This window comes from Thermobia domestica, chromosome 5 (assembly GCF_964235325.1).
Source record: "Thermobia domestica chromosome 5, izTheDome1.hap1.1, whole genome shotgun sequence".
NCBI classification, from domain to species: Eukaryota; Metazoa; Arthropoda; class Insecta; order Zygentoma; family Lepismatidae; genus Thermobia; species Thermobia domestica.
In genome coordinates, this window is record NC_137458.1 from 164,892,566 (window position 1) to 164,918,445 (window position 25,880).

At 34.9% G+C, this 25,880-nt stretch overlaps 1 protein-coding gene across 1 annotated transcript in view; it reads right to left on the bottom strand.

The window, feature by feature from the left end:
- Positions 1 to 25,880, bottom strand: part of LOC145685303 (uncharacterized) — a 44,614-nt gene that overhangs the window by 10,478 nt on the left and 8,256 nt on the right. Inside the window, exon 2 of the mRNA XM_081757673.1 lies at positions 20,947 to 21,052. Within this exon, the coding sequence (XP_081613799.1) occupies positions 20,947 to 21,052 (106 nt within the window). The remainder of the gene's footprint in view (positions 1 to 20,946; positions 21,053 to 25,880) is intronic.

Consider the following 25,880-nt stretch of genomic DNA (forward strand, 5'->3'; position numbering starts at 1 on the left):
ACTGTCGCGTCTCCTTGAAGTGATATTTTATCGAAAATAACTCTTTTTCCTTTATATATCCGAAGTTTTTGAGGGTTTCAAAATGAAGAAAAGTTACTGACAAACAAAGACGCATTTAGGGGTGGGTCCAGGGGATCCGGACCCCCTCTGAAATCCCAACTTTCCTGTATATTTAGCCTAATTTTGGGGATTATCTTTTAAAATTTTATTACAATTTATCCTAATATTGAAGTCAGACCCCTCCTGAAATAAATTACTGCATACGTGCCTGCTGACAATTTTCAATATATTCGTTAAATAATAAAGTAAAATAATTAAATTAGGAGCAAAAAGCTTCAAAACGGGCTAACTACTGTCCACTGCCAATATTGTTAGAAGGGATATTAATAGCAAAAACTGCTAGTCAATGCTGAACCTTGGAACTTCACCCCGAACAGCAAACCTATTATTGAGAACTACATATGAAACATTCTATCAAAACTCATCTAGCTTTTATCTGGCATGAAATTATTATATACACCAAAATGCACTCTCTTAAAATATGTATCTAAACATCGCTCTACGCTTCTACGAAGCAATGAACATTTTTTATCGAAATATGTGGGCAGGAAACTCTAACAGTCAGCCATTTTATTTAAATCGTAATAAACCCTGTAACCGTGCGTTAACCTGAACACAAAGCTTGGTCCATTGGTAAAGTGTTGGAAAAATGAAAACTCATTGTTCGTAGGTTCGAATCTATCCACTCACCACATTTTATTCTTATGTGTAACGATGAAATAAGAAAGAAAAAAATGTATAACCGTTAAGACAAAACTTCAACCAAGTCTGAAGAGAACAATACTAAGATAGTAACACAATGACGTCAACCAAGAATTATTTCATGTAGCGTTTGGACGAAATTAAAGCTGTCAACAATTGCAGAAGTAAAAACAGGCTGATAGGCGTAATGCAGTCTAGACTTCTAAATGCATTTACTTCCTGAAAACTTCCGTCTCGTCATTGGTGTGCCGTTAGTCATGGTAAAACCTTTCAATTGGAAGTGAAATGATGGTGAAATGACACAAACTAAAACAGTTTTAAATCAATAAATGTCTATGTGTAAAAGTAGGTGTCTCTTATCTGTAGTTCTGTGTTCCTTTTACTTTGAAGTGACAAATGAAACAAGAAAGTATGGTGATCGAAAAAAAATCAAATTTGAGATTTCAACGAATTTACCGTATTATATCCCCTAATACCGAAAAAGTTATTTTTCGATACATGTCCATCTGTTCGTCCGTCCGTTCGCTATACTTTTCTGTGCACTCGCCTAGAGGTGAACCGTTCAGCTTATCTGCACAAAATTTTAGTTTAAGATTTTCATAGTATTTCCTATAGTTTCTTTTATTTTCCTGCTACTCCCAAAATAAGGGTAGTTTCCTGTACGATGAAAATAGAAAAAATATATTTTCTCATAACTGGCCCTAACGGTCTTGTTTTCTTTCTTTTTTATATAAATCAATATTTAATTAGCAACCCTATTTTGTGGTATAAGGCATTTATCTGGGAAAAATCTAGAAGGGGTAGTATATACTTAGGGGTGAGTTTTTTCTCAGTGATTTTCTCAAAATGGACTCAAGTGTTTTCGTTCATATTTTATAAATAAATATTTCATTCATAACTTAACAATATGGCATGAAGAACTCGTTTGTCCTAAAAAAAATGCGAGGGGTAGTTTATTCTTGGTGGAGTGTGTTGTCTGGACGATTTTCTCAAAAATGACTCAAAAGAGTTTATTCATATTTCAAAAATACATATTTCGTTAATAACCGAACAATATGGCAAAACTCGTTTGTCCTGAAAAAAATATATGAGGGATAGTTTACTCTCGGGGGTGTTTTTTCTCCACTGTTTTCTCAAAAATGAGTCAAGCAATTTTGTTCGTACTTAGAAGTAAATATTTCATTAAAAACCTAGTAATATGGAATAACTCGCTTACCCTGAAAGAATTCTCAAGAGATAGTTTATTCGAGGAGTTATTTTTCCCTCACGATTTCTCAAAAATTACTCGCACAATTTTATTGTTAATTTATAAATAAGTATTTCATTAATAACCCTATATTTTAGTATAAGTCATTTCTATGAAAAACTATTACGACGGATAGATTATTTTGGGGGTGAAGGTTTTTCCTGACGATTTTCTCGAACGACAGGCGATTTTGTTCAAATTTCGCAAATAAATATTTTATTGATAACCAAAAGTATATCTTAACTCATTGTTCGAAACAATTCACAAGAGGTAGGTTACTCCTGACGTGTTCTTTTTGAACGACTTTCTCAAAAATGACTCATTTGATTTTTTTTTCATATTTCATAAACAATTATTGCATTAATTGCTCTATTAGATGTCTAATGAAAATGTGCTCAAAGTGTGAGTTAGATTTTTAGTGTGGATTTTCTTCAATCGAAGTTTTTTTATTCGATAATCTGACATTCGATGTATTTGAATAATACGATATTTTTTTTCGTATTATCCAAATACACACTTCAGTAACAACTGCGGCCTAACACAGTTAAGAAATTGAATTGAAAATATTTAGTGCGGTGGCCCTGTAATTGAATATTTTTTGGTAAATTCCCTAGCTTTTTGTGGTAAACTCAGGCTTTTCTTTTTTGAGCGACAAGAAAGAGAAGAAAATATGGTGATTGTGAAAATAGTATATCAAATTCAGATTTCAACGGATTTACGTACTTCATGGCGTCTACATACCGAAAATGTGATTTTTCGATACCTGTCCTTCCCGTCCGTCAGTTCGGTACACTTTTTTGTGCACTCGCCTAGAGGCCATACCGTTCAACGTATGTACACCAAATTTTAAACTTAGGGTTTACATAGTATTCCTACAGGAGATTTTTCAATTTTTTCCTACCGCCTAAAATAAGTGTGGTTTACTAACAGCCGAAAATCGAAAAAAGCTATTTTCTCAAAAATGGTTTTAACAATTTTGTTTATTTTTCATTAATCAATATTTAATTAACCCTATATTGCAGTATCAGATATTTCCCTTAGAAAAAATTACGAGGAGTAGTTTATTCTTGGAGGTGACTTTTTCTCGACGATTTTCTCAGAAAAGACACTGGCAAATTTTGTACACACTTCATAAATAAATATTTTACCTTGCAACATGATATAAGTCAATTGACCTGAAAAATATATGAGTAGTAGTTTATTCTTGGAGTTGAAATTATTTCCAGTGAGTTTCTCAAACAAGACCAGTTGGCAACCCTGTATCTCGACAACAAAGCTGAATTCGAAAACTGCAAGACGACCATTTGTTTCCTTTTGATGTCACGAATCATATCACGAAGTTTGTGGACAGCTTCCAGGTTCACCCTTAATGAAACTTCTTTTCGAAAAGTTAACTATTAACTTTAGACATTGTTTATCTTTTTTAAATCACAAATGACGTTATTAATTTTAAGGCAGAGAGCTACTTTTCAGAGAATAGATCCTGAAAAATAATTTTAAAACTTAGACTTTTGTTTTCGAGACATTCCAGACAAGACGAGACATTTTAAAAGCCATCTCTTGTCCAAAACATTTGTCACGTCTTATTTTGGATGTCACAAAGCGCGTCTCGTCTCTTTCTCGAGACATGTCTTATCTCGGGCGCATTCGTTAACACTTGGAAAGGATTATCTTTCTACTCAAAGCATTGTTTTTATAATGGTTGCATATTTATGATAATTGCCGTCAACATAAATTACAGTCCTTTCAGTTTAATTAATTGTTTATTATTATTATTGAAATTAAAATTAAATGGAACATCTAGTTTAACGTTGCACGATTATGCACCTACGCTAAGGGAGAATGATGATGAATGAAATGGTGAAATGAAGAAAGTGGGAGGAAAATGTTAAATCCCAAGAAAACCCATACCCATGCACACGGTATTTGTCCACCTCAAATTTCACTCCGAATCGAGCCACGGACCCCATGCACCAAAAATGAATGCTCTATTATTTTTATAATAATAATAATAATAATAATAATAATAATAATAATAATAATAATAATAATAATAATAATAATAATTGAAGTGAGCTTAACGAGTTTCAACCGTCCGACTCAACCAATGTTTGGTGCCTGTTCGTTCGTCTACTCCATGACAACTTCTCATAAAAGATATTTTATTTTAATGAAACTAGTAAGTGCCTTCTTTTAGCTTTGAGAAGTAACTATTGCTTGGAATTTGAAATCTGCAAAATATAAGAGGTAAAATTAACCAAATGGTGCAAGTTTCCACTCAAGTATACAAAACAATTTTGCAAAATCAACTACGTGAATCTTGTCCCATAAAGAAGCCGAAACCCCTACACCGAAGAGCCCTCCGAGATTTGATCATTGTCCACACGGACTGAAATTGTCATTTGAAGCCAAGACTTTAATATGAAGCTAATAATTTTTTGAAAATAGACGAAAAATTCGAAAGTTATAAGCATTTTCATATTTTTGCCTTTTCCCATAAGGGAGCCGTAGCCTACTATACTGATGAGATCCCAATCCAGGATTTGATCATTGTCCACTCGGACTGAAATTGTCATTTGCAACCAACACTAATACGAAGCCCAACATTTCTTTAAAATAGACGAAAAATTCGAACGTTATAAACATTTTTAAATATTTTTGCCTTTTCTCATAAGGGGCCCGTATTAGCCTACACTGAAGAGCCCCACGAGATTTGATCCTTGACCACTTGGACTGAAATTCTCATTTGAAATCAAAACTTTAATATGAAGCCAAAAATTAAACTTTTACATAAATTTAAACTGACTGGGTTCCGGTTCAACCCACTATTATGTTTAGTTTAGTTAAGTGGTAATTTGTGACAGTTTCATATCATCAAAAGAATCTTTCACTCCCCCCCCCCCACACACACAGAAGTTTGTGCGGGATCCGCCACTGGAATCAATAGACACTTTTCCTATTCTTTTTATCACCCTTATAGGGGCTCCCTCGCACTGGCGCAAATCCCGGGGGGACGAGGGGGACATGTCCCCCCAATGTTGGACCTGAGGGGACTGTCCCCCCCCAATAATCTGACTTAAAAAGTGCTTTTTGGGATAAGTGTGATGATTTGTGTCTGACTTCCACAAAGGAATGTGAGATGATATTGATTTCTCTTAGCTTTTCCATTTCTTTTAAAAAGAATCGTATTCTGTAGTATTTCAACTTTGTGCTGTAGTGCGTTTAGTAGTCTCATCAATATATATTAATTCCACTTCAGCTACTTGGGTACAAATTGCAATAAATGCCAGAGGAGGATAGTTGTCTCAGCTGTAGATACGGGCACAAATTCCGGGGAAATGGGAATATGTCCCTTCCCAAAATTGGAACTGGAGGCTCTCCCAATAATCCGATTTGAAAAGTGCTTTTTGCAGATAAGTTCTGTTTCTCTTTATAAGGTTTCTCTTGGTTTTTCTATTTTTAATAAAAATGAAGCTGTGCGACTGTATGTGACGTAACCTGATATGAAATCTTATCTTCTCCTTCTCTCCTCTAGGCCCGAGAACACGAAGAAAATATAGACTATCCAATGTCAGTAGAACCCATCTTTTCAGTAAATGCGCATTTCATCTATTTGTATTATCAGCCTAAACATCTACTCATGCTTCGCAAGCCAACTCTGTGGCCTATGGAACCCGGAGGTTTAATGCCGCGTTCACAAAAGCTCTCCATTGACTTCTATCCTTAGCCAACTGGATCCAGTTTCTACTTTGCATTCCTATTTTTGCGAGATCCATCTTAATATTGTCCTCCCATCTGCGCCCACGTCTTCCTAATGGTCATTTTCCGATTGGTCTTACCGCTAACACTTTGAAAGCGTTCCTACTTTCTTCCATCTTGGCTATATGTCCTGCCCACCTAAGTCTCCTAGACTTGATGACCCTAACAATGTTTGGTAAACCGTATAATTTATGTAGTTCCTCGTTATGAAGTTTTCGCCATTCCCCATTCCCGTTCCTCTTGGATCCGAATATTTGTCTGAGGATTTTGTTCTCAAATACTTTCAGTCTATGTTCTTCCCTCATAGTAAGCTACCATATTTCGAAACCATACAGAACAACAGGCATGATAATCGTTTTATATATTTTAAGCTTCAAATCCCTCGACAGAATTCACGATGACAAGAGATTTTGAACTGAATAATAACACGAATTCCCTGTTTATAGTCGATATTTAATTTCTTCGTGAATATGATTTTCGTCTGTTAATATTGATCCTAGATTTTTGAAAGTATCCACTTTATCAAAAGTATTATTTAATATTTTAACGCATTCATAATTTGCCGTGTTACGGTCCCGACGCACTTCCATGTATTTAGTTTTTTCTGCATTTCTTTCTATTATTCTCATATCATCCCCTATTAAATTTACATTATCAGCGTACGCATAACCTGGTGAACACCGTTCAACTCTAGGCCCAGGTTACTATCTTTGATTTTCCTTATAGCGTATTCCAGAACAAAGTTGAATAATAATGGCGACAACGCATCTCCATGTTTCAGGATATTCTCGACATGAAGGCTCGTGTACAAAAATTTCTCTACCCGGACTTTACTTTGGGATTCATTTAAACATGCCTTAATTAATCTAATTAGCTCTTTCGGTATTCCAAATTCTGTAAGAACGTTCTACAATGTTTCTCTCCAAACCAAGTCGTAAGCCTTTTTAAAAATCAATAAATAGTTGATGTACCGGGGTACTGTATTGCCACTTCTTTTCGAGTATTTGGCGAATGGTAAATATTTGGTCGATAGTTGATCGATATCGTCTAAATCCGCACTGATTATCTCCAATAATTTCATCTTCGTATGGGGTCAATCTTGCTAATAGAATATTTGAAAGGATTTTATAGGATGTTGACAGAAGAGAGATGCCTCCCTAATTATTACAGTCAGTTTTGTTGCCTTTCTTGTTGATTGGAACAATGATTGATTCTTTCCACTCTTGTGGCAATTCTTCCTTGTAAATAAGGAGGATGAGTTTGCTAATCTTGTTCCACAATTTTTGGCCTCCAGGTAAAATTTACTGAGCCGGAATTTCGTTTACACCCGGAGATTTGTGTTTCTTTAATTTCTTTTTAGCGATTTCTACTTCTATTCGGTTGGGTTCTGGAATATAAGGTTCTGCGGTGTGTATCCCCCTTTATCCACGCACATTAGTTTTTGACTGCGTGTTAAGCAAATCGTCAAAGAAATCTTTCCATCTATTTAAAATGCTATCTGTCTCAGTGAGAACTGTTCCATCAGCTTTATTAGGTTGATAACAATACAAGCACGAGGTTGATAACCTTTCTTAAATTCGTTGATCCCTTTTTACATGTCCCGAATGTTTTTATTTTCACTATTATCTTCAAGTTCCTTAATTTTAGCTTTCAAAAAATCGCGTTTCTTTGTTCTAAAAGTTTTGGAAGTTTCCCTCTTTATGTCTATGAAATTTTGTGTAGTTATTTCATTTGGATTTTGTAGCAAACGTAATTTTGCCTGTTTTCTCTTCTCTGCTCGTTCGAACCAAGGTTTGTTCCTGCGTATTTCTGCGTGTTCCAATTTTTCTTTTGAGAGAGGATGCTTTGTAAGCAAAAGAAAATAATTCAATTGCTGAAATATTTTTCTCCATAACCTTAAGGTTACATCTGTTAACTAAAGAGTATATGACATGCATCAGTATTCTGTAACGATTCCTGTAATGTTAATAAGATTATCATATTTTGCTCAAATACGAGTATTGTTGCGTCATACATAATTGATATTCTTTCTTCATAAATTTGGGGAAATCATTATTTATATTATTATAAAACAATTTTAACGTTGATCTTTGTGGATGCCTAATTAGAAACATACCAATTTTAAATATGCATGTATTCAGATTTCAGAATGTGTTCACAGCAGTGATTTGTAATACTGATATGTACTGCTATATCTACATCGCCTAATATATAATATATTCTACAACAGGTTCACCTCAGAAATCAGATTCATCTACCGTAATATCAGTTTCATCTCCCTTTTCTAGAATAAACCTCAAATCTGCCAACCACCCAATGTTGAAGACAACAAATGGCGTATTTAGGATTTTGTTTCGAGGGGCTATGTCCAACACAAGGAAGGAAGTGGGCAATTGCCCACCTGAGTTAGAGAATTAAATATATTTTAATTTATGCATAAATTGAAATTAATAATGTCAAGAATTGCAGACCGATAAATCTTATGTGATGTGATACAAAATTTTAGGAGTGAATCTAACCTTTTATTCTATTCATACAAGAAAAAGGAAACATCCTCTTGGCCTTCCTAATTTCCCGAGCTAGTTATTACCCCGTTTTGATTTTCTTTAATTCAAACATTTCCTTCTTTTAAAAATAACTAAACAATATAATTTTTCCTTTGTTATAATAACCAACGTCCTGTCATGTTGATATCCGCGCAAGTTGGTGTGGAACACCATTTTCGCTTATCAACTCCTCTTAGTTTTGGTGTTACTGATGACGGCCGACTTGAATCACAACTGACAACGGTCGATAAAGCAAAATGAAAGAAAGTAACATCAAGAAAAAAAACAGAAAAGTAGAAAGGACGAAAGAAAGAACAATAGGACGTAGTATTTACATGAAATGAAATTTGACATGTATAGTATTATTTCTGAACAAAGAGCATAAGAAAATGGAGAGTCAATGATATTCTTAGAAATGGTAAGTAGGATTATTATTGTGCTTGGAATGCGAAAAACTAACAAATTTATTTCGGGGGAGCTTGAGCCCAGCCCGATAGCCCACTAAATACGCCACTGAAGACAATTCTGCTCCCCTGATCATTCACAGCATTGTTTTTCAACTTCATAAATATTTTGATCATCGCTTATATATATATATGGGAACGGTCTTACCCGTCCCCCCCAATGTTGAACACAAATTTGCGCCTATGCTCCCTCGTACAAATAAAGAAGCGGTAATATTACAATCAAGGGGCGCTATATATTAGGTATTTCTTTAGTTACCTACCCCTAACCGCACAGGGCTATCTTTGGTAGAATAAAAAATGCTACGTGATATTCTAATCATGAAAGGGGAGAGGATGCTGTAAATATATTTCTTATTCATTTTGTCTGCCCTGCTCATCACAAATTACTTTCTGTTTAGTCTGGTCTGTTAAGGATAGGATCGTGACAGACCGGACACAAGTATGAAACTTGGCAGACTGAAAGTACTTCGGCATTCAATTCGTTTTAGGGTCGGGTGCCAAAATTTTCTGGCCGCCATTTTTTTTAAATATGCCGCCATATTGGATTTTATGTAATGTTCTCTTAAAAGATCATTATCTCGGTAACCAATGGTCCGATTTTGATTATTATTTTTCTAAATTATAAGTTAAGCCCGCATGTAATCGATTATAACAGTAATAAAGTCAAGGTAATATGATAAAAACGAGAAAAATAGAAATATTTAAGATTTTTATGAAACATATTTATATATGAATGAGTTTTTCTCCAAAATGATCCATTTTATGAAAGCATGCACCATATAACGTTTGAAAGAGCATAAAAAGAGCTTTAATTTGATGTATAATACGTTAAAATGCGATGAGAAATAGTCGAAATATAAGTCTCGAAAACAAACCCAATGCAAATAGGAAGACTGCATAATCGGTCAACTTTGTGAAATTTAGCGGTGTCTGGCAGAAATTTTTATAATTATATTATCTAACTATTATTCTTATCATGATTACTTAATAATAACTACATTTAATCATTACTTAGTATTGTTATGGGAGTTTTCATTGCAGCAGTTCTATGTAAACATGAACATTTTTTTTTCACAATATTGGTTATTATAATGTAACTGTGAACACATTAAAAGTGTATAGTGCCTTTTAAGATGAAAAATATAATTCCTTGCAGTATTTGAAATAATATGTTTATTAAGTGTTTTCTAGGCGATTCGTGTTCAGAATTCCTGATGATCTATAAAGATTTCAATAACTTAGAAGAAATCTGTGAAACTTGTCACTGGAAAAGAAGAATTAGTAAACACACTAACTGACAATACAGCGAAGTGGCATAAACAGTGCAGACTGAAGTTTGTTGTCTCAAAACTAAAAAGAGAAATCGGAAAATGATAGAAAACAAAAAGTAAACTAAAATCAACAGAAAATAGTGAACCAAAGCGTAAGAGGAGAAATGAAAGTAGAGGAAATTTAATTCCACCGGTTTATATTTCTTGTAATTCTGGGAAAGGGGTTAGAAGAAACTGTCATTTACATTTGTCTAAAATCTTAAGGAAATGGCTTAATAATTACAGGATATATTTCAGCTTTCTAAAATTTCCGGAGGAGACTTGGTAGCAATGGAGACTACATACCACATACAGTGCTTATGGATGTATAAAAATAGGTACAGAAGTTGGAAAAGGGAGAACAGATCTTTAAATGAAACCGAAAGTCAAGATGATGATGTTTTAGAATGTCGTGTATTTGCTGAACTCATAGATCACTTGGAATGTAAAATAGAAAATGTTCATTTCATTTTCAATTTGTCAGAGCTGCACAGTCTATATGAAAACAAGTTGAGAGCGGTAGGTTTATCAAAAGCAGTGAATAAAACAAGACTAAAGAACAACATTCTTGTTCATTTTATATCTGATTGTACTAAACAATGATGGCAAAATATGTTATTAGTATTTAAAGAAATGACGCTAGAAATTACTCAAGGATTTCATGTCTAAACGATCAAATGAAGAAAGATTTTTGCCTTCTCAATGTGTTCAAAGTCTTTAAGAAGAAATATGATAAACTGGGAGTGCCAAACATTTTCAGGATATTTTACAGAAAACTGTCAAGATGAAAGTGTTCCAGAAAGTCTAAAAAATTTCGTTCAATTGCTGCTGTGTGGATCTAACATAGAAAAAATTTCTATAACATATTCTCAAACTGCCCTAACAATAAGACAATTAATATATTTTAATTTTAAGAACAGAAGATTAGCACCACGAAAAGAAGGCACAACATATCTCATGAACCGCAGCTCCCACCGTACATAGGTTTACGGGTACACACTCTTACTCGCTAGAAAAAGATTGTCAGTAATTTACATAACTTAGACATTTTTGTAACATATAATCGTGTAATCCAAATTGAAGATCAGACAGCAGCAGTGACATGCAGACGTTACAAATGAGAGGGTCTTGTGTGTCCCTTTCCATTAATGACTAATGTGTACACCGTCGGTGCATTGGACAATTTAGACCACAACACATCATCAACTTCTTCGACAGGATCTTTCCATGGAGCAAGTATTAGCGTATTCCAATTACCTTCCAATTTCAACTCTGGTTTACCCCCAATGCGAATTGAAATTTCTTCATCAGTAGATTACCTATTACCAGATACCTATGCTATTGTGCCATCAGTATCATCATGTGATTTAGATAAACTGCAAGTTCCTATTTTTGTTCAAGAACAAATACGGTCAGGGCTCGAAGAAGCACTTTAGACAGAGAGGCGGTGGATTGAAAGAAATTCTCCGCTAGGTGAAAATAAATGCTTGTGAGCAGAGTACCATTTAGCTCAATCAGAAAGTGTACGTACTGCTAAAGGTATCAACGTCGTGTTGCTCATTTTTACTGAAAAAGTGGCGTCTCTTTCAATGGTGAAACACAGTATGTCTGTCATAAAGAAAATTACTTATCGATGTAATCCTAATCAAATACCGGTTATTGTCCTTGGCCAACCTCTCTTTGCAATACCAAAACAAATAAAGTAGAGATGGTCCGATTCATACTATGGAGAAGTTCTATCATTATGTTTGGTGGACTACAAATAGAAATGGCCCTTTGAAAATGTTAGGCCACATACTAAATGGTACTGGATGGACATCGTCCTTAGCTGAGGCCGGAGTAGCAGGTTCAGAGTCAGCTGATTCATTCCTGGACTACTCACACCTAACCAGAACCAGAAGAGCACATCAGAAACCAGCTGTATTCTAGGCTTTCATCAAATGTCAGAGTTTCATACAGAACAAGAGTCCAGAAACTATAAACAAGAATTCCAACAGTGGCGGGAAGGAATGATATAGAAAAGATCTATGTTTTCATATTGGGAATTAGAACTTCTAATTTTGATATTTGTTAGAGCTCACCGACAAAGTAACTTCCTATTATATGTAACTGTCTTGGAGCGTCTTCTGCCTCTATCTGTGCATCTCAGGGACATGAAGAGTTTAAATGAAGGAAAGGCAGAATTTAAGAGAACTGGGTGTTTTCAAAGACTAACCAAAAGTTTTGTTTCATGCCGTTCGACCAAAATAACACAATTGTTAGGGACTCCAGTGGAGCCATTAATTAAAAATCCACGTGCTTTTCAACGATGGACGCTCACTGCTCCTGAGTTATGCAGACCCACAAAAGAATTTGAAGATGCCGCACACATTGAGGAAATAATTAACGAAAATTATGTTGGAAGTGATATAAGTTTTAAGAATCTTTGTCAAACATTGGATGACACAATTTCTGCTGCAGGAAATTCTATTTTAGATACGTAACAGGTAATGAATCTATCATCACATGCGTATGCCTTACAGGATCTTCAGAAACTGTTGCAGAAATAAAAGTGATTGGTAAAAACCAATATGAAGAGTTTGTTGACTCGGTGTTTGTAAAACGAAGCAAGTCAATTTAGTCTCCTATAAGAAGGAATAGTTTTTTTTTTCTTAAAAAAGTTTAAAGAAGGTAGATCATCCTAACAAAAGATAAATGAATTGAGAAATGATTACAGTTTGTTCAGTGAGCTGAATATGTCATGCAAACCGCGTGAGGGTGATCTGCAAGACTTTTTTCTCATGAAAATCGTAGTTGGCTATCATCATTGATCACGAGAAACTTTTACTGTCGTCAAACAAGTCTGAACTACTGAATATTTTCAAGTCCAGAAAACTTCGGCTGGGTGAAAGAAGGTGGATCGTGGAAGCCCTTATGGATGACCAAACCAGAAATTTCTACTAAAAGTTCAAGAGAATTGCTAAACTATGGCTGCAAAGCTCTTCCTCTTTGCTCAAAACAGTGCGTATGTTCAACGAATGGTGTTCAATATACAGATCTTTGCTGCTGCGGAAGCTCCTGTGATGAACAGCAATGTGACTAAGAAGTATTTTTTCTTTGTGAAATAGGCGATTGGATGTTATCAATTTTTGTCACTTTGTTAGCATTTTGATTTGGAATATCCAGTTTTTCAGTAGCTATTTATTATGTTTGAAAGAGTTAAATTTAAAAATTAACATATATGCAAAGACGTATTTATGATGTTGCTTTTTAGTGTCTTACATAATATAATTTATATGAACAGCATAATGTTCATTTAATAACAATAGCAATAATGCAAATAATATTGATTTGAATAACAATTTACAAAAGTGGAGAAAAAATATTAATTTGCAGTTTCCGAGCATGCTTGTTATCACATAACATCAAGATTCGTCTAGTTGACTCTGCACACTCTTTGTATTCTATTGTACTGATCATAGGCGCCGACTTGAAGAAAATATTGGGGGGTCCAAAACAATGAATAAATATATCATCATATTCAGCCGTTTTCTATCAACCGCTTGATGACCCTTCCCCCCCCCCCGCAGTTCTTGGTAAGCTGCATCCACTCCGCTGCATCCAAATTCACGACCTAATGTAAATTTGCCTAAAGGCTTTAAAACAAATACAAGTTCAAAATTTGGGAACTTCACTGCAAGTTTGCGCTCACATTGATCTTCACTTGTCATATCAGTGCTGCCTAGTGTTGTAAAATTTCCGGAAATTTTGAACCGGCTGGTAAAAAACCGTTTTTCCCGGTTTCTTTCAGGAAAAATTGGGAAAATAAAAAAATATTTGTATTAAGTTAGTTTTACTAGTAATGGAACAGTTATTTTTTGAACGCATGAAAAATGTAAATTTCAATATTGTGAATATTTTAAAAAAAGAAGCATTCTAAAATAAAACTTATAATTGTTCTTGAAAATTAATAGTATGCACTCATTTCCTTTAAGTGCCTTTTAGTCGTTTACTCCTGGTTGTGCATTAATTACAGAACTTTTACAATTGCATACACATCTACTATCATGAAGCGTTTCTGTTGCAACAAATAGGGCTCTTGAATGAAACTGAGTTCTTAATATACTCTTTGATTTGGTGAAATTTTGTTAATTTTAACTATACCACTTCTTAAAACAAAGAGCAGTAAGCAAATTTCACTAATATTCATGCACTAAGACATATTATTATTTAATACTCAAATACAGACATTAATATAAACTTTATGTGCAATGTAAACAAATACCTGTTTTCTAATGCGACAAATTATCTACATATATAAAATGAAAGTGACTATATTTGCAACTTAACAACTCTTGAACCACCAGACTGATCTCGATAAAAAAATTCAACATAGATGAAGTTCGGGCCTGGGATGGATTCGAGACCTTTGAAAGTGAAACTTGGAGAAAGTGCGGATATATATTGAAAATTACCGATCTTAGTGTCGAACTCATCGTTTTCGGAGTTGCTGAGATGAACAGTGATATTTCCGATGCTGTTTAAATTAAAAAATCAGGCCCGCAACTTAAGGGAGGGAGAGGGGAAAGGGGAGATGTATTTATAAAAATGATTCAAAATGGCCGATATCAGTGTCGAATCCATAGTTTTCAGGGTCGCTGAGATGAACAATGACACTTTCGATGCCGTTTAAATCCAGATATATGCCCGCAAACTGGAGGAGATATATAAAAATGATGCAATATGATCGATATTGGTGTGAATCCATAGTTTTCAGGGCCGTTGAGATGAACAGTGACATTTCCGGTGCAGTTTAAATCAAAATTCAGCGCTGCAACTTGGTACAGGGAGAATGGGTGGATATATAAAAATGATCGAAAATGGCCGATATTAGCGTCGAATACATAGTTTTCGGGGTGGCTGAGATGAACAGTGACAGTTCCTATGCCGTTTAAATCCAAATTATGCCCCATTAGTTACTCATAATGGGGGAAAATTACATGTAAAAGTAACTGAAAATGACTGATACTAGTATCGAATTCATAGTTTTGGGGGTTCCTAAGTTCATTGGTGACAGTTTTGGTGCTCTTTATACCCAAAATGAAACGCATTCTCGCCGTGCGAAAAACGGGTATTTTGTTAGTCTTTAGTAATAACGAACGGAAGTTTCACATGTTAAATTCTTTAATATATTTGTCGCTGCTTAAATTTACGCACTTGTGCGGTATATGCGTATATATATAAGTAACATCCTCTCTCTTTTTGAGTTGTTCGAAAAATATAAGTACAAATAATAAAGAGGTTTTTTTTATCAGAAATCAGAAAACTAAAAAGTAAAATTAAAAGCTGTTACTTTAAATATTTCCTGCTAGCGTAATACGTTGTATACGTCAGGGGCGGATCCAGAGGGGGGCGATCGGGGCGATCGCCCCCCCCCCACAAGAGAAAACTTTCTTATTTTATATATAAATAAACCCATCCATAACAAGTTTGGAGCTCTTAAAAGTAGCAGTATTACCGCCGACCGCCCCCCCCCCCAGAAGTCCGTCCTGGATCCGCCCCTGGTATACGTATATGCTGCAGACACGTTACAGAAAATAAGATTAGTATCAGGCGAAAAAATAGTTTTTAAATTACATATATTTTCTGGGTTTTGCCAATATTTCCGAACAAAAGATTTTTTCTAATGGGTTCAAAATTTCCGGAAATTTTACACAGCACAAGGACAATACGTATCTCCATAAACTGCACAGAGTGTTTCAAAACGACACCGACAACGTTTGGGAGGTGATTCCTGACACCAAGATAAGAAAAAAAAAAGAATAGACCATCCTGGGTGCACAAATGCTTCCTTTCGGAGTTATAGGATGCCAAAAACATGAAAAAATGAACTTTAAAGGTCCATAGCTCCAAAAATATGGGACCTACCGTAGTCGAGTCAAGATTTCACTTAGAAACTAGTATGTGCCCTATCCAAATATCCATGTTTCAGAATCTTGTGGTACTTCCACAACAATTTTTATAGAGGCAGTTGGAGAGTACTTCAAATTATATTCCCGTAGCCAAACTCCCTCTATAAAAATTGCTTCGTGAGTACCTTAGCATTCTGAAACATGGATTTTTGGATAGGGCACATGTTAGTTTCTAAGTGAAGTCTTGTCCCGACTACGATAAATTCCACAGTTTTGGAGCTATGGACCTTCAAAGTTCATTTTTTTCATGTTTTTGGCGGCTTATAACTTCGAAAGGAAGCATTTGTGCACCCAGGATGGTCTATACTTTTTGTCTTATCTTGGTGTCAGCAATCCCCTCCCAAACGTTGTCGGTGTTCCGTGTTCTTTTGAAACACCCTGTATATTTGATTTTAACATACTGGTATTAACTAGAATGATTCTGGCCCTGTTATTTAACACTTTCCTGCCATAAAACGGTAACTTTATAAGATTACTTAAGATAATTTAAATACGTCTATATTAATTATTCTAACTAGTATTACATTTTAGGATCTTTTGTTGCCATGACTCCATTCTATCACGGTGCAAAGGAATGGTACAAATATATTTGTTGACACAAAATTTTCCTATTCTAATACAAGAAACATAACTATTCAATGATCTTAATCGTAAACTAGTAAATATCGAATAGTTTTCATTTTAAAAGCATAATGTAGTAAAATATTCGAAAATTTCAATTTTTCCCAATTTTTCCGTTTGTTTCCAAGCTCGGGAAAAAACGGTAAAAAAACTGATTTTTTACCCAAAATTTCCGGTTTTTCCAGGCCTTTACAATACTAGTGCTGCCAGAGTGTTGGTTGAAGCTTCAGTGCTCCATTCTACAAAGTTTTGAAAATGGCGTTTTTTATCGAACAAAAAGGTTCTTCCTATTGAATTAAAAGCACGACGAAGTCTGACAGAAATTCTTGCTCCTCTTTGTTAATTCTTCCTCGACTGGATTATATTGGAGGGGCGAGGACCCCACCTATAAATATTGGGGGGGCCAAAAGTGTCTTGCCCCCCCAAAGTCGGCGCCTATGGTACTGATTGTTAATTGTAATAGATATTACAAAGTTTCAAAACCCTAAAATTAATTTTGAAACACCCTGCATTACTTCAAATTGAGTCATCCTATATTCATGTCTTTTATATACACATCATCAGGACCGGTCCTAGTCAATTTGTCGCCTCGTGCAATGGCATAATTTGCCGCCTCCCCCTTTCTTCATAAAGAAGAAATCTTAAAAGTCATGATTTTAAGTATGCTACTCCAGCATGAACAACAAAGGTGAGGGTAAGTGCAGTCGCACTCAGAAAGGCTTAAATACTTACTAAAAATGCAATCCCGTTGTGTCTGTTTTTTCTTTAAATATTTATTATGTTAGTGAAAAATAAAGCAAACACACCTGCAGAGGAAAGATGGTAATCCTTTTTATAGAATTCACTATCGAGCTTCAATCTCAATGTATCAGTCTACAATTCCAGTGCAACTAGCTCTTTTATCTTATTTCTTGATTTTTCTTCTACATCTTCTAACATTTAAAAAAAAACAACTTGTTTCTATCTTCAGTGATAAGGAACTTGTTTCTGACAAAAACAAGACTAGTTTCATATCAAAACTGTGATAGCTTACTAAATGGAACAGATATTCACTACTACTCGAGAATTGAATTGTTGTCTTTGACAACAATCAAGCAATTTGTGCACGGATTTATTCGACCATTTGCTTTAGCATTGTCCATGTGGCCTTAAACTAATGCAACCTAAACATAATTTATGAATGTAGTGTTCAAATAGAAGGTCAGCTTAGTAAATGTAACTACCATCATCATGAAGTCTGTTTCCAACAAGAAATATTTAAATTAAATAATATACTTATGACAGATTTTGCCGGATTATCCAAGCTTGCCGGTCCACGCAGATGCACGTGTTGCATATATGGCAGAGCCGGCTCTGCATATCATATATATCTAGTCGACAAGTTATTTCTATATGGCATTTAGAAAAATACTATTAGGCAAATTAGTATTAGTTTTTACCTTTAGACAAGTTATTGGAATTTTATACTGTTCATGACATTATTTTCGTACTTATTAAAGGCCTGCTTTCACGAAAACACATTTTTTTTTATACTTTTATTTCTTAGTTGATATTGATGAAAACTGCTGAAACCCGAATTGTTAATAGATATGCTATTCATGTAAATTGTAAAATATTTGTAGCGTAGCAGTATCTAGCGTTTAATTTATGTTGCATTTTACGGTAATTACACCTACATAAAAATATTTCATACTTAAATAGACGTAAGATGCATTACAAATGAATATTTAAAAAAAACGAAATTTAAAAAAGAAACGAGAGGCAATGTTTTTTTTTCTTAAAAAAACGTTCATTTCTAAAAAAATACGAACCGTTTTTTTTTTCTATTTACAACACTAATTTCAAACCACTTCATAATATATTCCAAATGTTCCACGGTTCCAAGTTTGGCTTCCTAACACACGTGTTTACGTTCTTTTTGCCAGGCCAGTGAATTTCTACTTTTTGTGCTCTGAAATGCGTTTCCTCCACTGTTTGTATTTATATAATAATATCACGAATGCTACTATATAATTTTTATGCTATATATTTTTTAAATGACACAAAAGTTGTGTTGTGTATTTATACAGTATTATGAAACATTTGACACAATTTCAGGATCTTTTGTATGACTTACCTTTTCTTAAACCTTTAGCACACAATATTATATCGTGCACTTTTTTACAAAACCAGCCCTAATCACTGTAAGAAATCACTTTTATCATTTGTACATACATTTATGAAAATATCATTTTATTAGCTTCTCTCCAAACAAAAGATGAAACAATTTATTCACTATAGTTAACTAATGTGTAGTAGCTTTAAATCAAACAAGTAAATGAAACAAAAGTTTCAAACTTTTTGCGCTCTAAAGTTAAAAAACAAGGAAGAGAATCATAGATCTACCTTTAAATACAGGGCCCGCCTATTTAGAGAGGGCGCTGGGTGAGTTGTTGTAAGGATACAGTGGTGGAGGGGCCGAATTGACAATCCGCTAGCGGGCCGAAAGCGGCCAAACACAGGGCCTCGTGCCAGTATCGACAGCGGCCCGTCAACGGCTTTACACTTTTTCCGCCGGCGGTGCACTTACCGGTAACGAAATGTCGGACGCAGGTTGGTCAGCGATTTGTGGTTTCTACGATCACAAATCCGCAAGCAGGTAACCGGATGAATAAATGCCTGGGTCTCAAGGACCAGGTTTCGAAGGAACCAAATTAAAGTACCGCTAAATATTACCGTTTTTCTGTAACCAAACTGAAAAAAATAATCGAAAAATTGCTTTGTAGGAACAGTAGTGTGCATGAAACAGTTATCACGAATCGGCTAACTGCTTTCGTTAATGCTAATTCGACAAATTTCTGCCTAACGAAAACAGTTAGCCGACTCGTGATAACTACTGTTTCTAGAAAGCAATTTTTTGATTATTTTTTCAGTTTGATTACAGAAAAATGATAAAATTAGCGGTACTTTAATTTGGTTTATGAGGCCCCTTAACACACAGCAACACATGTATTACGCTAACTATAGTCATTGGGAAGAAACCCGTGAAGGGACACAATATAATATTTACTTTATTCGTCGTCTTCCCCACCAGTCATTTTCGCTTAACCAGCAACTTGGTAGAGTTGCCAGACTATTTTTCACTTGGAAAAGCACTACGGTATAATTTATGCACATTTCTATCACTAACAAAACGTCTTTTCCCACTTGTACGTGTAAACTCTTTCTATAAACGTTTGAAGGAGTCCACCCCACTCCTTCACCATGTAACAAACGGAGAATGCTAACCGAACATACAGGCAGCGCCACCAGATGACAATTTCTCCAATCAGGCTCCTCAGCGGCAAAGCTGTTATCGTCGCTGGCGGGGCGAAACATGAAATAGCTGCAAAACTGCATCGCGAGCACTTTGGCGGAACAGCTGTTATCAGCGCAAGCGGGCTGCCAGCGGAAGAGAGCTGCAAAACGGCACAAGCGGGCAACGCCCACATCCCGCCTTGACACCGCTTGTGTTGGCGGCCTGGCCACTGAAGTAGGAGGTGGTCCGCCATCGATGGCGGAAAATTGTCATTGGGGGGTATCGATCGATAGTGGTATAATGCTATTTTTAGTAGCCGCAATAGCGTGACGCGGTGAGTATCGTGCTTTTGTTGTGAAGGAATATATTCATAATGATGCTTCTGATTGCTACTCAGAAGACATTTCTAATTCGGTTCGGACTTCTAATTCCGATCTGATTCTATTCCGGATGGAAAAACTATTCAAGTTTGTTCAAGTTTGGATATCAAACTTTAAAGCAACAGGTTCTGCACTGAGAAAAAATCATCTGGCCTACCTCGGACCGTAACAACGCCGGAAAATGTGGCGCTTGTGACAACTTCTGGGAAATGCTTCGTCAATGTGTCAGTAATGGAGGATGCCATTTACCGGAAATAATTTTTAAAACCAAGTAACGTAAAATAACATAATATTTGTTATTAACAAATAAAAGTATTTTCTTTGTAACTTTCTTTCTTTCTTTTTTCGTAATTGTCTTTTAAAATGCGGGAGGTCTTTTGCCAGATCCTGCATTATAATATGGAATATCCAGCTCATAATGTTCACTATTTCATGCTTTCGGACTCATATGTATGTATTGCTGCTTGAAGGCTTAAACTATGTTTTTGTATAGACATTTAAGATACTTAGTATTCAAGAATATTTACATAGAATACATTATGTTCATAAGTTCTCATTCTAACCGAGATGAGCAATTTTAAAGCTTATTATTATTCTGCATATTTTGTGCAGATGTTTACTACTTACATAGATGCAGCCACAACTGAAATGCTTTGTTCGATGCAGTTTGGAGGACAGTTACATCGAAGACCTCTTCCTGGTCTTGCAGCAGAGTTGATAGGTTTCAATTCGTCTAAAGAAATGCATGAACATTAATAAATGTTATGATTATATTTGTGTTTTATATATATAATGATAAGTCTAAAATATTTTCCCGTAGTTACCATATATATATATATATATATATATATTGTTTGTATCATACTTGGAGAGAACGATCCATTGAAGTTTTACAGTATTTTCTATGAGTACATTGCTCTGTCCTGATCATACCACCCTGTCTGGGTTCCTCATTCTTTACTGTACTGCCGGGTTCAATGATAGAAAACTGCTGAATTGAACCTAGGAAGTGACTTCTGAATAAAATCCAGACTACAGTAAGGCTAAGGATGATTCTGGTTAGAACCTCGGTCCGTCGTCTTTGTGATCATAAGTGAAAAGACATACAACATTGGAGAAGTAGTGGGCCCGGTATGGACAGGAAAAGAGGTATGTACACAAAGTCTCTCTGAGTATGATATGACTTTCATCCTAGGCCAATAGACTAATTTCTCAATAGGAATATTCGTATATTAAAAAGTATAAATTTGAATCTGTTCATTTTATTCGCTTAAATGTTAGTTCATCAGTGCATCCCCAATTCCTTACTACTCTCGCATAAGACTTGCTACGATCTCAAATAAGCAATATATATACAAGTCAAAGCATTACAGAAATATTCGTTGATAAAAGGTTAATTCATTAAATAGTTTAATATGTATTACACTAAATGCTGATAACAATAAGAAGCGTGAATATATGTTGTATACTGGCAAAAGTGCTTATATGGCATATGCTATGGAACATATCCTTGCAAAGTTATGTCGTCTGTTTCAAGAATGACATAACTCAAAATTCCTAGTTTTTCAGTAGAAGCGTCTGAAAGTTTCGAAACGCAATGAAAAAATGGACGCGAGAACGACACAAAGTGCTCTCGAAAGCCCAGCTTTGGGGTGCTATCATATCACATTGATTATAATAGTATACCAAGGGTGAATAGGAAGGAGTCCGAATTTTTGCAAAAAAAAAAAAAAAAAAAAAAAAAAAAAAAAAAAAAAATTGAGTATTCGCCAGCTCCTCAACTTAGAAAGCTGAAATTCATTTTTTAAATAAGCGGATAATTATATATATATATATATGACATAATAATATATGCCATTTATGTACCAGAGCACTATGGACAATATTTTAAGAACTTCGTTCAATAAGTTACCTTTCAAACATAAAGACGGTACCGTACTGTCTGTAATTTATTCATAACGAGTGCAAATGAGGAAGTAACAAAAGTTAAAATAGTAAATTTGCGTATTAAAGTCGAGGATCATTCAATCAGTGCTGAATTATGTAAGCATGAAAACCTTTTTAAAAATTGTCAAATAACAGTGGTCAAAAATATATTTTTGATAAGTAATGAGAATGGACTAGTGTACATGGAAATCAAAAACACATATTTTCAAGAATTTGAGTCAATGGTCATTATACAACAGTATCATCCAATTGTCAGCCTCATTTTATCTTGTATGATTGAGAACAACATATTATTAATAGTTGTTTACTGATCAAGAAACTTCCATAAAAACTGTTACACAATACATTACATTATTTGTTACCAGGGCTAGTGATCCAAACTAATAAGTGCAATATAGCAAATATGATAAAAGAGAAAAATAACTCACCGGGCTCTAGAAGTGAGCACAGTAGTGATAGGAAATGTTAAATATAATTTTGAACTGGAAATTACAAGAATTCTAAATTATAGTCCCGATAATATAGATTTCGAAACCGAATTTCCCACCTTGCTCAGTACATTTTCAGTAACTATTAAAAAACACGTACACGACACAAGGACGAACTAATATTTAGTTCCGACAGTGAGATTACAAATAAATGCAATTCTTTTATCGAAAATGATCCATAGAAACAAATCAGTAAAACCAAATGAAAGTCTTAAAATGTCGATGATAATACAGTTATTGTGTGCAACACAAAGGAAACAAATACTGTACCCAAAATGTAGGGTGTGGAAGAAAACAGTGCTTGATCATTTTCTTCAAAGAAGAAAAGGAAAGGGAAGCTAAATCAAAGACAAAATCAGAGTGGCATTGAGTAGGAAATATTCAAAATAAAGAGGCAGAAAGTGTACAAGATGTTTCCAATATACATGACCTTATCCCACAAAGTAGTGTTTTCTTTAACTTCGTACATTTCGATATTATAACACAACACGAATCTATAATGTTACGTTATACTTCAGTACTTTAAACATTTACACGAAAAAATATAGAACGAGTACACATTAATAGGTTTATTTGTTACAGGGAGTTGCCTTTTCAGAGTTTGACTTTCTCCGAGCTTAAAATGGATACATGAATATGCATTTAAGTGGGTGCTGTAGTTCTTTCCTAATATAGAAAATTCCCGATAGATCACCTTCACCGAATAATCTCAGGGAAAGGCATCAACGTGGTATGTGGTAATGTCTTACACACTAACATCTATAGTCTGTCCAAAGCGACGAAAAGTCTTAACATGATTTTTTGTTGAAAACCATATGAACCTAGTACATTTAGCAATGAACAATATTGTCTTACGTGGCAATTTTAACAGTGTATTGAGATAAGAAAATTCAACAGGACATCTTAATAAATGTCAAGCTTTGGAAAATTTACTGCGGCAAATTAACCTAAAAGATGTTTGGATTAAGCAATATACACATATTGAATATGCTGAATATACATACGTAACTTCAAGAGTTAAATAAAGGCTGTACAGAATATGTGTCTCATAACAAATGTTACAATGTGAATTTATAATTTCAATTGTATTCATTTCATTTTCTGGTCATGCTGCAGTGTATATATAATATTAAAAGTTCAAGGTATAACTCGTAAGACATATGGACGCTCTTATGGAAAAATAAATGAACAACTTTTGTTAAAGTTACAACTATTTAACGAAAAATGGCAGTATTGGTGAAAACAACGGAAAGACAGACTTTTCAGGCAGGGATTTCAAGAAAATCGTAGACCTTTACTTTGGCGGTCCTAGCACCCCTCCTAATTCTTCCATGCGTATGAATTATACCTTGTTGGAAAGCTTATGAAACAAAGATTCTAGTAAGATAACCTTTGAGGCTATCGTATCCAACCCGTAGAAGAAGAAGAAGAAAAAGAGAAAAAGGAAAAAAATTATTTTTTCCGAAATTTGTGAGAGTCTGGCAACACTGTTTCTAGTCGTACACTAGAAAAAATATTCTGGCCTGTAGGCCAGACATTGATAATAATTATACCAAAAAATGAAGGACAAAGGTACAATAGCTAGGTAAAAAAATCTACGTGAATCATCCTGTTCCTATTTTCCAGAGAAATTTTCGTCTACCCTTACGTTGGCAGGCTTGGCGACGCCCCTAAATGTCACACATAAACAAACCATACCTCGTTGGAAACCTTATAGAACAGACATTTCAGCAAAGTAACTTTCGTGTCTCTCGGACCAAACTAGTAAAAGAAGAAGAAGACGAAAATATTTTTTTTTTCAAAAATACATTTCTTCAGATTTTGTCATACTGTGGCAACGCTGTTATATACCGTACGCAAGCAAAAAAAACTCAGATTTACGCCATACACTGGGGACAATGATATCAAAAAATGAAGGGTTTAGATTCAATAGGAATGGAGGAAAAAATTCTGAACACCGAACCTACGTGAATCATCCTGTATTTTTTCGATAGATTGTGGTATACGCTAACATTGGCAAGTCTGGTGATGCCCCTAATTGTCACAAACATATCAGCTATACCTCGTTGGAAACCTTATGAGACCCATTTCAACAGGATAACTTTCGTGACTCTCGGGCCAAACTAGTAAAAGAAGAAGAAGACAAAAGTCAAAATTTTTGCGAAAAAAACTATTTTTTCCAAATTTGTCCGACTATGGCAACACTGGTATTTGTCGTATGCAAGGAAAAAACTTCTCACATTTACGCCAGACATTGAGAACAATGATATAAAAAATGACGGGTTTAGGTACAATAGGAATGGAGAAAAAAATTCGGAACATCCAACCTACGTGAATCATCCTGTATTTTGCTCGAGAGATTGTGGTATACGCTAACATTGGCAGGCTTGGCCACGTTCCTAATTGTCACAAACATATCAGCTATACCTCGTTGGAAAGCTTATGGAACAAACATTCCAACAAGGTAACTTTCGTGTCTGTCGGGCCAAACTAGTAAAAGAAAAAGAAGACAAAAATGAAAATTTTGGGGGGAAAATCAAGTTTTTCGAAATTTGTCTGACTATGGCAACCTGTTGTTTGTCGTATGCAAGAAAAATAATTCTCACATTTATCCCCGTTATTGTGAACAATTGTGCAAAAAATAAACCGTGTAAGTGCAGTAGGAATGCAGATCTTACTAACGGCAGAGAATAAACTTGCATTGGTTCACCTAACATTGTTCGTCAAAAGATCATTGCTTTTCTTTCCTTTTGCTTCGGCAGGAAGATTTTGGAGTTGAAAGAAATGTATTGCATATTTACGACCCTTAGGTTCAACTGATAACTATAGCTGACCTTGACTAAGCTAAAAATAGAACGGTGCGTTCTGAGGTGATAACTGTTTTCCTTTCGCTCTCTTTTTTTTCTCTCTCTCTCTCTCTCTCTGTCTCTCTCTCTCTCTCTCTCTCTCTCTCTCTCTCTCTCTCTCTCTGTGTGTATGTGTTTGTTCAATAAGTTACCTTGTTGGAATATCTGTTCTATAAGCTCTCCAACGAGGTATAGCTGATATGTTTTTGACAATTAGGAGCGTGTCCAAGTCTGCCAATGTTAGCTTATACCACAATCTCTCGAAAACATACATGATGAT